Below are 15025 nucleotides of genomic sequence, written 5' to 3'. Positions count from 1 at the left end.
TATGAATTAATCTTTTGATTTTACTTTTTCCGGTGTGTCTAATGTTTGTTTATGAACACTAACAACTGTTTTTTATATGAATATAATATTTTGATCAGCGTAGATTTTTGTACATACGCGGATTAGTAAAATTGGAATATAAAAGTTTATCACCTAATTAAAAATATGATTGTTAATGCGTAACGTGAGCAATCACGACCAAATCCGTATTTTTCTATGATATTGAATATTATAGAGAAATCCGTATTTTTCACCAAAAAATTCTATACTTTCTTTATGATATTGGATACTATTAAGAAATACGTACTTTCTTTCTGATACCATAGAGTAAAGATTACTACTATCCGTTAGTGTAATTAAGGAGGTGCATGCATACCCAGCAATGATGTCATGTAAATAAACCAGATTTCTTATTCCAACGAGTGTGTTCCATTTTTAATTTGTAGAAAATGCATTGGCATCTCCGCTAAGCATATATGGAAGGAAATAATTAAGTGGTGCAAGTTGGTAGTACAGGTACACTACTAATGGCATAATCTAATCATTAGTTTGATAATCCTCTAAGCAACGTATGAACTTGTTGTCTATTACATCCTCCTAATTAAGCAATCTGGTTGCAACGATTTACGAGGGAGTGAGAAGTTCTTTCTTCTTTTCTTTTGCATTTCAATAAAAATTATCAAGTCGCGGTATCGATGTATTCTTATACGAGAGAGAACCAAATTATTGTGTCTCAGATTAAAAGTAATAATCTTACAGAACTACTGGGCTTTTTTCTTGAAGCTGATATATTTTACAAATTAATAATACTTCGATGAATAAGAATTTAATTTGAGATGATAAGAAAATGTTAAACGACTTATTCGAGCATGAGCTCTAACAAAAACTCAAAATCTTAGAAAGATTACTTAGTAAAATCATGTTATATATTAATAAAATCAAACTCAGAAAATGAGAAATAGTTTCTAATGAACCTAATCGACGTCAATTAATATAGATGCATCCAGGGATGCACATGAGTCGGGTTGAACGAATTAAAGACATTTTACCAACTCAATTCTGAAAATTTTGGATTCAATTATGATGGCTCGTAAAACCGTAGGCTCCCGGTACAGCAGCATTCCTTACAGCTCTTTAATATCCTACGGCAGATTGGTCCCTGCAGTTCCTCCCGCAAGCTTACTCCTCACAACACCTGCCGCAACCCCATGTTCCTACAGCAGCCATGTCACCTCCTTGTCACCTCCTCATCACCTCTTCGTCACCTGCTTCCACTTAGTCATTCCATATTTTACGGAATACTCGCCACCTGTCATCCTAACCTTTCCTTGTCACCTATTCTACATCTACAAGAGAGACACTTGTCCTTTGCTCCCTAATACCAAGATGATGACTCATCTTCATCAGCCTATAAAAGGGGAAAGAAGAAGAAATAAAAGGGGGACAAAATAAAATGAGAAAAAGACACTGTGATGGCTACGGAAGGAGATGGAATTCTGGGCACCATCAGTTGGCGCCGCCGCCGGGGATCGACATGCTAACCTGGTATTACACACCACTATGTTATGACGACCTCACTGAAATTAACTTGCAGTACCATAACAACATCTAGGTACAAATTAAGCTAGAAATGAACCTTTGATCGTGTAGTCACTAGGCCATGATAATTAATATCGTGAGCATCACTATACCATGTCTCGAGAAAGGCCTCGTCGTCCTGCGTCCCATGCCAAACTGTAAGTATGATATCTTCCTAACCAACCAATCCATACCACTTTGAAGCCAGACAACTATCAGCCTTTCTTTAGTAAACCAGAAAAGCTAGGTCTTCCACGTCGGATCCTAATTATGCTCTAAATGGTTTAATTAGCCCCTGTAGTTTCCCACCTTTACTTTAACATAACGATCAAGGATTCCATTCACACCCATAGCGGGAAGATCTCCAGCTTTCACCACATCGACATACAAGTAAGGTGATTTTACTCTTTACGTAGTTCATTTTCCTTATTTCTTTCGTTGTTTCTTTCTCCATGCACATATTTTATTAGTTGCATTGCCTGCAATATTTTTTGTATATATAACAATCACGATATTTATCATAAGCATAGCGGGCTCTTACACAAAACTCGAATTTTATATTATTACGGCCAACCTTGCTGATACAAGCTTCCTGTTACATGTATTTATCTGCACATGCTTTTTCTTTTGTTCTTGTTGTGGGTGTATTATTTTTTTTGTTATGGTCGTATAGTTTCTGTCAACATTAATCTTACTCATCACACTGCAGTCACGGTTTTAATTTGTTGCTTGCTGTTGCTGTAGTGTGTGCGTTTTTTTTTTTTTACTATTGCTAGTTGCTTATTTTGGCGCTTGGTTATTCCATAACACATATTAATTTGACCTCTTATGCACTCAGTAGTTTTACAACCATTTTGTCATGTGTTAAGAATATACATACTTCGTTAGAAGCTACATGGCACTACAGTCTACAAGTTGATGACACTGCAGTCCATAAGTTTAGGTCAAAGGGTTTCATAAGACAGCTCGGAGGGTTCTTACGGCATGCTGTTAGTCTAGGAGCTTTCACATGAAGACCTAATGAAGAGGGGCACATGACATTTGCTTAAATAATCTCGTAGGTTGTGAAGTTGTAGCCCGTGTAGGAGATGTTTTGCCAAGTTATAGGCTAGCCAGCTTTAAACCTTTCGGTGCATCGTAAAGACGTAATCCTGTAGTATTATATATCATGGCAGTATGGATGTGAGAGTTTGTAAGGAGTAATGACAGGTTAGCTTTGGAGTTACGCAGGGATTAGTTCCAAAATGCATGCACTGTAGGGCAACAATGCCGTAGGAAACATGCTTCCCGTAGCCGTATTTCATCGTAGGCTTTTAAACCAAACTGCAATAACGTTACAACCAGAACAAAACTTATATTTCAAAAAAAATAATAAATATATTTGTACTCACTAGGCTAGCTACAGCCTTTGTTGTCTCACCAGAGCTACAGCTCTTTTTCCTCTATCCTTTATATATTCATGTATAAACTGTTTACATGATAGGTTTTGATCAAATTTATTTTGATTAACTACTATACATATACATGAACCGTATAAATAAACACACCTTTTATATGAAAAGGTTACACTATATATTTGATAAATAAGTAAGAGCTTTTACACAAAAGAGCTTCAGCTCTCGCTCACTTTTCTATCTTTCACCTCGGTATATATTCTAGCATAAATGGGCGGCTTTATTTATAAGCTTTAATGTAGTACTGGACATCGTGCATTACATAATCTGTTATTTATTACAAGTCTAAAACTATCAACTATTCAAACTGTGTTATATTTGTCACCTTCGCATATATTCAGGTATAGAAGTTTAGTTTACTACATGCATACATAGTCTTTCATCCGCACTATATATCCTCTTATAAACATGTCCAGAACCCCGCTGTCCCAGCTTGTTATCATCCGAAAAGTCGTTGGCACCACCTGCGAAGTAATACATAAGTTGTAATATTAACCACTTTTAGAAGCCTTCTTTAAAATAATAATTCAACCCAATTTACGACCAATTTGCGTAAAATATTATACGTGCCTATTACATAAATAACTGAACTAATAACTAATTCTAATTATGAGTTGCAGCAAAAAAATTCACAGCTCACTTCAGAAAAAACAATCCCCTGGTCATGCTTATTTGACTTTCTTGCCGACTACGTGGTCACATAACACATTTGTTTACTCCCTCCGTCCCGGTCAATAGTATACATTGGGGGACGGGGGCGCGACACGGACTTTAATGCTTCAATATAGTATAGTTCTATAAATTATTTTCATTTATACTTTTATACAGAAAAAGAAAATCTTAAAAATAAGTTGTAGAACTATGTTTTATAAGTGCCTTAAAAAGCGTGTCGAGCAGTGAAAAAGAAACGTATACAATTGACTGGGACAGAGGGAGTAAATATCATTCGTGGTTATTAATTGCTTCTTTTATAGTCGCATTCGTTATAATTATGTTCATGTAGTTATTGTCGAGCTCATATTTTTCATACTTCGCTAGCACCTTTTGTCCAGCATATGTACATTTCTCACACAAACACATAGGTCAATTTTATAGCTTTGTCTTAGATATTTATCCGCCTTTTATCCTCCTGGACAGTATTTTTGCATACCTATCATTTATACTGCGGTTAGCGTTGGGTCATTTATACTCTTAATACATTTTTATTGTGTCACTATATAATATTTTTTTTTAAATAGTCTATTTAATATTATATATGATTATTTTTATTAGATCACCACATAGTCTTGAAATCATTGATGTTATTTGTGTTAATCACAACTCATTCCTAACTATATGGCAGTTATGCCCCTTGCATGCTATCACATATTTCGTTCATCGCATTATTTTTTATGAATATGCTAAAATCCTAGGGGCATCCTACGCCAACATAAGTAGCATTGTTTCATGCTACGGCTACGGATTATCAAAACCCTAGGGGCATCCTACGCCAACATAAGTAGCATTGTTTCATGCTACGGCTACGGATTATCAAAACCCTAGGGGCATCCTACGCCAACATAAGTAGCATTATTTCATGCTACGGCTACGGATTATCAAAACTCTAGGGGCATCCTACGCCAACATAAGTAGCATTGTTTCATGCTACGGCTACGGATTATCAAAATCCTACGGGCATCCTACGCCAACATATGTAGCATTATTTCATGCTACGACTACGGATCACTAAAAAATCTAGGCATCCTACACAAACATATGTAACATCAATTACTGTCACGACTATGAATTAATTAAATTTCTATAGATCCCTCAATCATACATGTAGCACCAATTATTACTACGACAAACTAGAACTAGCTAGATTGCTATTTAGCAAAGTTAAAATATTAATTATGTGCACATAACATTAAAAATATTATAGATATGAAATTAGTTACTATATTACGACATTATAAATTTAATGCTACTGCCACGTCCTATTATTGTCCCATGTGTGCACCACTACTTTATATCACCATTTATGTCTATATATTATAATGTGATCATCACCCAGTATATTTGATTATTGCTTTTACTGTCAAGTTTTACAGTCACTTAGCAATTACTAGCTAACATTGGACATGTACCTGCTCTCTTGTCTTTTGCAACCCGGACTTCTTTATAATTTTCATTGCTGTTACACAGTTACACTTACCATTGTTTCGAACTAATATGTCGCCACCAGGTTTGAAAGCCAGTCTAGTTACACTGCTGCCAGCATAATTTTACGTGCGTTTACATTTAGTTCTCTGTGTATTTTATGCATTTTTCCACCTCGCTGATTCATTATAACACAAACATTTAACTTATATATTGAGATTGTGTACCTTGCTGTTAGTCAGAATCAAAAATAAATACTAGTAAATATTAACCATGAAGAAATCGAGTCAATAAGAAAAATTGATACAGGTTACTGTAACATACTAAAATAAGATAATGATTGTAAATCAAGCAACATATAGAACCATTTTCACTGCCATGCCATCTCCCTTCTTTTACGCGAGTCAGGTCCCCTGAAGGAAACCCTCTCGCTATGGCATCAAAATCTGTCCTACGGCAAACTCGTGTTCCTTATTACATGCATTCTTTATAGTTTTTTACGGCACACACCGTCCCTACAGCCCTACGGCATTACTGTCTTAAGAGGCTATGCGCAATACAGTAGCTAACTTGAAGATGTGAGGAAAAACATAATTTCTCCGTTCTTCTAAAAGCCTACGAATAAGAGGTTATTACTTTGCACATGCTTGTAAGTGATCCTAACAAGAAAATAAAAGGCTATATACATACTCATTCGAGCAGCTAATAGTGTTAATGAATCCATCGAGGCACCAGCTCGCAGAACCGAAGGCCAGAGAATACATCACCTAGTGCGACAACGACAATGAAGCTACTATAGAGCCTAAGGGGCAATAAAAGATACTAATTAACTATTTAGCAGAGTCCATCGAGAAGAACAAAGCATCCATATCCCATAACTATAGTCGAAAAGTCTTTATTCTTACATTCTTACTTCCAGTATCAATTCTCAATCATCCCGCATGCCCCCTGAGAGTCTATGCGCTTCTTTGTATACAAAGCTTCCTAGAGAAAGCTTTTATACATAAAGGGCTTCAGCTTTTTTCTTTGCACTCTACAGTTCTTTTCACTCGATGTAATGATAAATGCAATACAGAAACACACTACTTATAGACTATAGAATACAACCTAACATCATGTCATACATCACTCTTCATATTTATTATAGCCAGCTCTGCATGACCCTTTCACTCCTCATAGTCTGAGGCTCAGAGCTTCCTGTAGTTTCTTTAGGCTTTGAACAAAAACCAGAAGGCTGCTGCATGTCCTACTATTGGATGCCTGAGGACCCCTAAAGGGGCACCTCCTCATCCAAGGGGCATCTGATGGCTCGTAAAACCGTAGGCTCCCGGTACAGCAGCATTCCTTACAGCTCTTTAATATCCTACGGCAGATTGGTCCCTGCAGTTCCTCCCGCAAGCTTACTCCTCACAACACCTGCCGCAACCCCATGTTCCTACAGCAGCCATGTCACCTCCTTGTCACCTCCTCATCACCTCTTCGTCACCTGCTTCCACTTAGTCATTCCATATTTTACGGAATACTCGCCACCTGTCATCCTAACCTTTCCTTGTCACCTATTCTACATCTACAAGAGAGACACTTGTCCTTTGCTCCCTAATACCAAGATGATGACTCATCTTCATCAGCCTATAAAAGGGGAAAGAAGAAGAAATAAAAGGGGGACAAAATAAAATGAGAAAAAGACACTGTGATGGCTACGGAAGGAGATGGAATTCTGGGCACCATCAAATTAGTTAAAAATAAATTCTCGATTCAACAGCACGGTTCGGATTGATTTGAATCGGTTTGGTCGGTTTCGTCTAACCGTGTATACTTCAGGATGCACTGATGCAGTATACTACGCTAAAATAGCAAGACAAAAAAGGGATAAAGCGAAGGCATGTTAGCACGTGAAGGTGAGCATGCAGGCAACGGGAAGCCCATGGCTTTTGGCAGTAAAACGCTTCCCAAGCAAAGTGGGAAACACAAAGTCACAAACAAACGCTCTCCCTTTCTTTCACTGCATGCATTCTTCCCATATATTCTATTGTAGTATTATTAATCTATTACTCTCACACGAATATATTATGCACATCCACCACCATTAACACAGAGGACCGTTGAGTTCTTTTAACCATGCAAAGTTGCATGACCTTGTTTCAAAACTGCATCTACAACTCTTCTGCACAAAATCTTTTTTCTATTTAGATATGTTTGATATTAGCAGTTTTTTCTATAAATAGATAAAAGAGATTTTATCATCAAACTTGTCAAAATTATTAATATTTTAATATTACAATCAAAATATGTCAATATCAAAGATTTTTTTAAATAATTGTTATCTGATTTTATGACAATATTTTTATGGCATAATAATTTTGAACAATATTCGCGGAGTTTAAGCTAAAATCTTTGGGATCTTTTTGGGTGAAGAAGATAGCTCTGAGAAATTTTGTGGTATAGAAAATGAAAAGAATAGACAAGAATAGACTTCTCAATTTTTAATTAATATAAATAATGTGGTAGGCATTCTTTATGTTTGCGGATAAAGAACTTGACACATATTTTAAAATTCTAAGTATTTTATAAATTATTTTAAATCATTTTGACTAAAATTATATATCAAATTATTACATAAAATTAGTTTTAAAAAAAAGTGAAATTATAGTTTTTATATATTTAAATATATATCGAACAAATTGTAAATAAATTGTTGTCCTGTATGGTAGTATAGTTTTAATATGAAAAATATGAGGAAATAATTCCAGCTATATATATATATTGCAGGAAAAACCATATCCGGCATGGTTTAAAACTTGTGCATCTAAGAGGTTTCACTCAATCTGGTTTGCTCAAGTGAAATGCATAGTAAAACGCAGAGGCAATCGTAAATTTTGAACTAAGGGGACTCATCAAAGACTGTACATCATAAAATATTTAGCACATACGCTCACAAATCTATCTATAATATTAAATCTCATAGTGGGCAGTGCAAGAGGACAAATTGCCCCAATTGCTTAGAGATAGCGGGGGGATGCAGATGCAGTCAAGATATAGATTAACATATTAAGGAATGTGTGTGCAGCAGAAGAGAAAAGAACAAGAGAGTCGGTGAGAGATAGAACATGGGAGCTTCAGGTTGGAGGCTGTGCATATCAATCTTCTTACCCAGTACCTTGGAACTTGTGTCTTTTTGGACCACCATTGCCATCCTACTCATTTCTACTTGTATTATTGTACGGAAAATACTTGGTGCACATAATTGTGTACAAAACCATGTACATAATGACATGTGGCAGATTTTAATTGGATGGCCCCCTGCATTTACACCAATCATCCCAATTAAAACCCACCACACACTTGCCACATCATTATGTACAAATTTTCTGTATACAATTATGTGCACCTAGCACTACTCTTATCGTACTACTGCTTCATTATTACTCGTATGTATGTCTACTCTACAGTTTTTATGCTTCGTTTTCTTTGCAGTCACTAGTCAGATCAAATAAGTGCTCCAAGTACGTTTCATTTTCATTCATAAACTTAAAAGGGTACTTCTCTAAACCCTCATGTCCGGAAACCTGTTTGGCTCATGCATAGCCAGTGATTTCGGTTAATGAAAATTAGAATTTATGATCTCTGTGTTTGGTGTTTGAATTATCCGATCCATGTATTGATATTTAAATTGATGATTTTGCTATATAAAATGATAATCTCTTTTATTTTAATCTGGTAAGTGAATCATTCATTCATTTCATACTATATAGGATATGATTTTCATATCTTCATTCTCGTATTTTTCATTTCTGATTTTCATTCTCACGTAATATCTCAGAAGAATTCGTACCATAAAGGAGAAAGGGATGAATGCATTTTTAACTTTTATTAAAGCATAACATATTTTTTCAGAAACCGAATTACGTTTGAAACACAAGCACATAAAGTCGAAATTTATTTTATGTAACAACTTCGTTTCTTCACATGATATAGCCAGAAGAGACGAACCAGAATTGAACACATGACAAGAGATACCAAGAACAATGATGCAGCAAGAACTATATATGCGTGTGCAGAAGTTAGGAGCTTGAGAGTCATAATGAAAGCTGAGGCACGGGAGCAAAGGTCTGAGATGCATGCATTATGCATGGATTTGATGAGCGTAACAGTAGTGATGCACATGGCTCACTGAGTCAGTAACTGTAGAAGGGCTACTATGTATGGAAATGAAGCTACTTATGCACACTCATCATCAACTTCTTGACTACTGTTTCATCGTCTTCTTCGCTTCTTTTCAAGCTGCACTGAATTCAATATATGCAATTATGCAGCATGCATGTGAGCACTATCAATGTGTGATAATTATCTTGGTTACATCACTTTCACTTAACAGTCGTCCTTTGTAAAACATAGTAAACCAATTCAACTTTCAGCTACTGATAAAAAAACATTTTGGCACAAAATAAAAAAACACTATATATATGATTTAGCTAAGCTCATCCTTGATATATTGATCTTATATCTGTACTTATGATCGGTTCATATTTTTTTGGAATGAGATTCGGTTATATTACTTGATCAAAATTAATAGAGTTTGATAACCTGCACATTACATATCATTACATACTCAACATGACTGTTGACGACTTTACGAGTGAGCACAACGTAGATTAGAAGAGAAATGGAACCATTAATCTTATATTATATAATAACTAATTATATTTAGAAATTTAATAGTTTAGTTATTAACTTTTTATTGAGGGATTATCTATTAAATCCAAATCATGTCATATATAATATTAATAAATGAGAACTCTGAATGAATAATATTGTGGTGCATTTCTTAAATCGAAAATCAATTTTCCGAATAACTGAAATTTTCCGAATCAACATGTATAACAATTGGTTTTATAAATTGCAGGACGCTATGTTCTACAATATATTTAATATGCCCTGCGATTTATAAAATTAATTGTTGTATGCACATTGATTACGTTGTAGGATGTTTAAAAATATTGTGAAACAAAAATAAATAAATTTAAAAATAAAAAACTATATTTTATAGAATTTTAAAAAATGAAGATTTCAAGACTCTAAAAAGTGAGGACTCTAAAAAAACTTTACTCTAATTCCCCTGGACGTAACTAATTTATGAACACATTGCTGATACTTCAAAACATTTCATGCAACACTTGCACAGTGTTAAGTTAGTTTCAGCGAAACAGACATTCAGCAATGACACCATGACAGTATATGTTTCCATTTCACAAGCCACAGCGACACAAACCAACCCCTCCATTTCACCAAAGCAGCTGCAGCATTTTTACTTTTGTTTACATCCAATTTTGTAGTCAGTCAGTCACCTTAAACCACTTGGACCTGGTCAAACCTATTTATTCCCTCACTTTACTCCCCCCTCGTGATTCTCTTTTCTTCTGTAACCCCCGCATTAAATTACAACACTTGTGAAATCCGTAAAGTTAAAAGGGTTTGTCTAGTGTGTGCCCATGGGCACATGCTAAGCACAAACATTTATAAAATTGGAGGGTTTTGATTGGTGTGGTTGGTGTAATTACAGGGGGGGTCCACCATTATCAAAAGGGATGAGCCAATAGAAACCCTCCAAACTCATAAATTTTGGTGCTTAGTGTGTGCCCATGGGCACACCATAGAAAAACCGAAGTTAAAATATATCACCCAAGGGCATTATGGTAAATGAGTCAACAGTCTTCGTTCAATGTTTCGCAATTCAAGAAGCTTAGTCCACTGACACAAAATATCATCTAGCCTGCAGCTACAGTCCGCGAGGTTAATCATTTCCGTGAATTCCCACTTTTACCCTCGGAACTTGCATGCGATTTTATTTTAGTGTTGGGATTATGAAAGAGTAAAAAGCCTAACTAGACTCTCGCACTTATTATAGCCTCTTTTAAAGAGCGTAAAGCGGGAGTTTAGCCAAACGTTATGTGCGCTGTCAAAATACTCTGCTTAATATAGTGTGCGAGACCGTTTCTTCGGTTTGAGAGAGAAGTCGCCGAAATAGTCGTCGGAAAATGTCGACGGCAGTCGCAAAGGATCGGAATGCGGAGAATCAGATAGTCAAACAAACGGGATGTATGGCTGGTTTCTTCAAGCTTTTTGACCGCCACCAATTCTTATCCGCCAAACGCCTACCTGCACCAAAGGTGATACGAGAGTCTTGTGCACTTTTATTACGATAATTGAGATGTTTTGTTTTCTAAAATTATGTATGTGTATTTTTTTTTGCAGGATGTTGATGATTCGGATTCTGAGTTTGTTGCATCTGCTTCAATGAAGAAACCGGAGAAGACGAGAACACTGACATTTCCGAGCGCGGAGGTCTATAGACTTATTGAGCCACGTTCACCGGTGGTTGTTTCATCAAGGCCGGTAGAAATTCCACCGAAGTCACCGATTCCTGTTCAAATTTTTGAGATGAATGAAGGCGGAAAGAACTCGTGGAAGTTCTCTCCGAGGCTCTCACTCGATAGTAGAGCTGCATTTGATGCAGCCAAAGGTAGCCTTTACCGCAAAGAGGCGGAGAGAAATTCGTCGGATGATAACAGCCGAAGATCAACAAGCGTCATTGCTAAGCTAATGGGAATCGAGCCGATGCCTAATTCATCTTCATACGAACCAATCACGAAGCATGTTGAGCTACAAAGATCTGCATCAGAGTCCAGAGCTTCGCGAGAGATTTTTCAGTCGAGGCTAATTGAGAGTAACAGCAGTGACGAATTGAAAGTGAAGCAAAGGAATTATGTGTCGAATGATGACAACAATGCAGTTAATACTGAGAAGTTTGTTACGAGGTCTAATCAGAAGCGAAACTCTAAATCTCCGCAGCAACGGAAAAGCTTCTACAATGCTGCGGATATCTTTCCAGAGCCGAATCAGAAGTTGTCAATTTATGGCGAGATCGAAAGACGGTTGAAGATGAAAGGAATTGATGAACCAATGAAGGATCTAGAAACATTGAAGCAAATTCTCGAGGCTATGCAACTAAAAGGCCTATTGCATACTAAGCCTGTTGCGCCAGTCAGAAACAAAGATGAGGTTCGTGGTTGGAATTATTCAAGTTCTTCTGAACCGAAGTCTCCTATTGTACTGATGAAGCCTAATCGACGAGTCGGTCAGGAATCACCGCCAAGAATCCGATCAAAATCAGATAACCGGCAAGGCGTTTCATCAGTGAGTCCAAGGCCTCAACGGCAAAGCATTGATCGAAATGCGACTAGTCCAATTAGAGGTAGATCTAATTCACTAGTGAAGACAAAGCCATTGAGTATTGAAACCCCGAGGCGAGTGAATGAATCTGTAAATTCACGTAGAGTTTCACCTGTTAGTTCTCCGAGAAGAAATGTAGCAGATCAAACGGTCTCAAATAGATCTCCGCGAAACAGGAGGCCAGTGGCTCAATCTCATCCCAAGGATAAGAATAAAAATTCGGTGACTGTTGAAGATGAATCTTCGTCGAGCATTTCTGAAAGTACTGTTAGTACACCTTCTCATACTGATACTGAGGTAATTTTATTACAATGTCCTTACATAATTTTCTGTTTCCGCAAGTGGTTAAGTATAAAACTAGTCTATAGTTCAAATGATTTGTATGACTGAGACCGATGATTTGTATAATTGTGACGATAAATTGTACTAGTGTGACATGTTACTATAACAAGCCGTGATTAGTATATTGTAGCTGATTTACGTTTTTCATATTGTTACATTAGTTTTATTTTCGGCTAATTGTTTTCGGGGTTTGCAGAGATGTAAAAGAGAGTATACAGAAGGAAGGAGATTGTTAAATCGATGTGATAAGCTGTTAAACAGCATAGCAGAAATGAATGCAAGCGAGTCACAGCTGAGTCCAGTGTTAAAGAGCATAGCAGATATGAATGCAAGTGAGTCACAGCCGAGTCCAGTGTCGGTACTTGACTCATCGTTTTACAAGGATGACCCGTGTTCACCTTCACCTTCACCTGTCATGAAGCGAAGCATTAGCTTTCCAGGTACAGTAGGTAGCATTCGCAACTATCACTATCAAATTCAACTCCATTGCATTTTTGTTAGCTAGATTTTGTTACTACTTTGGCGTTATTTCACTCAGTTTGGCCTGGTTGACTGATAAGTAGCTACCAGCTTTAGCCCCCTCTATTTACCTATTAGGTATCTTGTCTGCTGTCGCTTTCCGTGAGCATTATTCTCTCCAGAAAAATTAAATGTACTCTATAACCTATCAACTATCAAGGAAGTGTTATGTATTGAATAAGATAAAATTTTGTGGCATTTTTCTAGATTTTTTTGAGCAGGTAACATGTTTTCGAATGCATTATGTGTTGCTGATGTTGGGCTTCAAACTATGATACTGATCTTTGTTTTTGTTACCAGCTTATCTCGTATTTTTCAACTTAAGTTTTACTCTTAATGTTACTCTTTTGAATCTCCTAGATATTGTATTCTGAGTGTAAAAAAACACACAACATAATTAAGTGATGTGTCCTGCTTGGTATGTTCTGAAATTGCTGGCATTTGGCAGTCCATACATAATTACGATGAATGTCTGAGTTCTGTATAATTTTCTAGAAACTTTGTCGTAAATATTTTTGACTTCTTTCTGGAAAACTGATGAATGCTATGCTTTCCTGTAAATTTAAAATTCTAATGATAGTTTAAGTTAAGTGTGTCATATTCTGCATTTTCTGAAAATGACCCAATTTACTGAGAAATTGTATTTGGGATGAAACAGTTGGGCTGGAGGAAGAAACAGGGAGCCCTGATTTTTCATCTGTCCAGTCTAAATGTGAAGATGAATTTGATTACTCTGATTTAATATATGTCTCCCGGATCCTTAAAGCTTGGACTTATGCTTCTGAAGAAGCCAGCAATCACATCTTCGTACACCTTGAAAAGCAGCATTATTTAAAATGCAAAGACAGCACCAAGTTGTCAAATCTCCAAAGGCGACTCATTTTCGATACTGTTACAGAAATTATGAAGCGCTACAGAGACTTCCCACCGTGGAAATCCTTTTCAACGAAAACCTGGCAAACTTCACAGCCATCATTGCAACAGATTTCATTGGAAATTCGAAAACTTAAAGAGCATCAATCATCAGATGACCTCTTTGAGGTAATCTGTGGGGTGCTGAAGAAAGACCTTGCTGGAGACGCGAGCAACGGATGGGGAGATTGCGCCATAGAGATGTCGGACGCTGTATTGGATATTGAACGCCTAATATTTAAAGATTTAGTTGGAGAATCAATCCGAGATCTTGCAGAATTATCTGCCAAAAGCACATACTTGGCTCCTCGTAGAAAGTTGGTGTTCTAAATTTAACAATTAGGCGGAAATAACACGAGCTCCATTGTGTGTAGAATTATTCTTAGGCCAGTTTTCGTTTTTATCACCAAATCAATTCTATTTTTCTCTATCATCTCAACTTGCTTGCTTTTCTATTCAAGGCATCCTGGTGCAATGCTTTCCGCAATTGTCTTTGGTTTACATTGTCCATGAGGCTGCTCGAAACACATACCATGTTGGTTCAAAACTGCACACCTCCTGTGGCTCTTGCTGCTCCTAGGCTCAAAAGATATCAACAATGTAAGTGTAAGCTTAGGTCTTTGTTTACCCTTCAATCATGAAGATCAGAGGGGTCAACGTGCTTCCTGTGTTTTTAGCTTCTTATATATCATTGTATTTTGCCATGTTCCCATAATTCATATTCCAGTAGAGAAAAGTCTGAAATAGTGTAGGGATGCAAAAGCATACAGCTGTGGTCCTTGTGGATGAAAATCTAAAATCTTTTCCTTCACCTCTTTCACTTCTTGTCTTCTTTCCTGGCCCTCTTATGC

The 15025-nt window shown here is 36.6% G+C and overlaps 1 protein-coding gene across 2 annotated transcripts; it reads left to right on the top strand.

Moving 5' to 3' along the window:
* The first annotated feature begins 11059 nt into the window (after nucleotides 1-11059).
* LOC108207627 (protein LONGIFOLIA 1) lies at nucleotides 11060-14994 on the top strand. 2 transcript variants are annotated; one of them, XM_017378069.2, is made up of 4 exons: nucleotides 11060-11338; nucleotides 11424-12698; nucleotides 12940-13183; nucleotides 13921-14994. In XM_017378069.2, exons 1-4 carry the CDS (start codon nucleotides 11207-11209, stop codon nucleotides 14502-14504), a joined length of 2235 nt encoding a protein of 744 aa, XP_017233558.1. In that variant the 5' UTR covers nucleotides 11060-11206; the 3' UTR covers nucleotides 14505-14994. The 2 variants fall into 2 exon arrangements, with proteins under 2 accessions (XP_017233558.1, XP_017233554.1); XM_017378065.2 differs by having other exon boundaries at nucleotides 12940-13192.
* The last annotated feature ends 31 nt before the right edge of the window (nucleotides 14995-15025 follow it).

Source organism: Daucus carota, chromosome 1, assembly GCF_001625215.2.
Source record: "Daucus carota subsp. sativus chromosome 1, DH1 v3.0, whole genome shotgun sequence".
Lineage (NCBI taxonomy): Eukaryota > Viridiplantae > Streptophyta > Magnoliopsida > Apiales > Apiaceae > Daucus > Daucus carota.
The sequence above is the reverse complement of the archived record's forward strand: the minus strand, read 5'-3'. Positions and strand labels throughout refer to the sequence as shown.

Bases quoted from the DNA above. Each gene is read 5' to 3' on its own strand.
- LOC108207627 (XM_017378065.2), top strand. From the start codon at position 11,207: ATGTCGACGGCAGTCGCAAAGGATCGGAATGCGGAGAATCAGATAGTC. The intron at 12,699-12,939 runs GTAATTTTATTA...CGGGGTTTGCAG, and splicing joins CTTCTCATACTGATACTGAG to AGATGTAAAAGAGAGTATAC. The intron at 13,193-13,920 runs GTAGCATTCGCA...GGGATGAAACAG, and splicing joins TAGCTTTCCAGGTACAGTAG to TTGGGCTGGAGGAAGAAACA.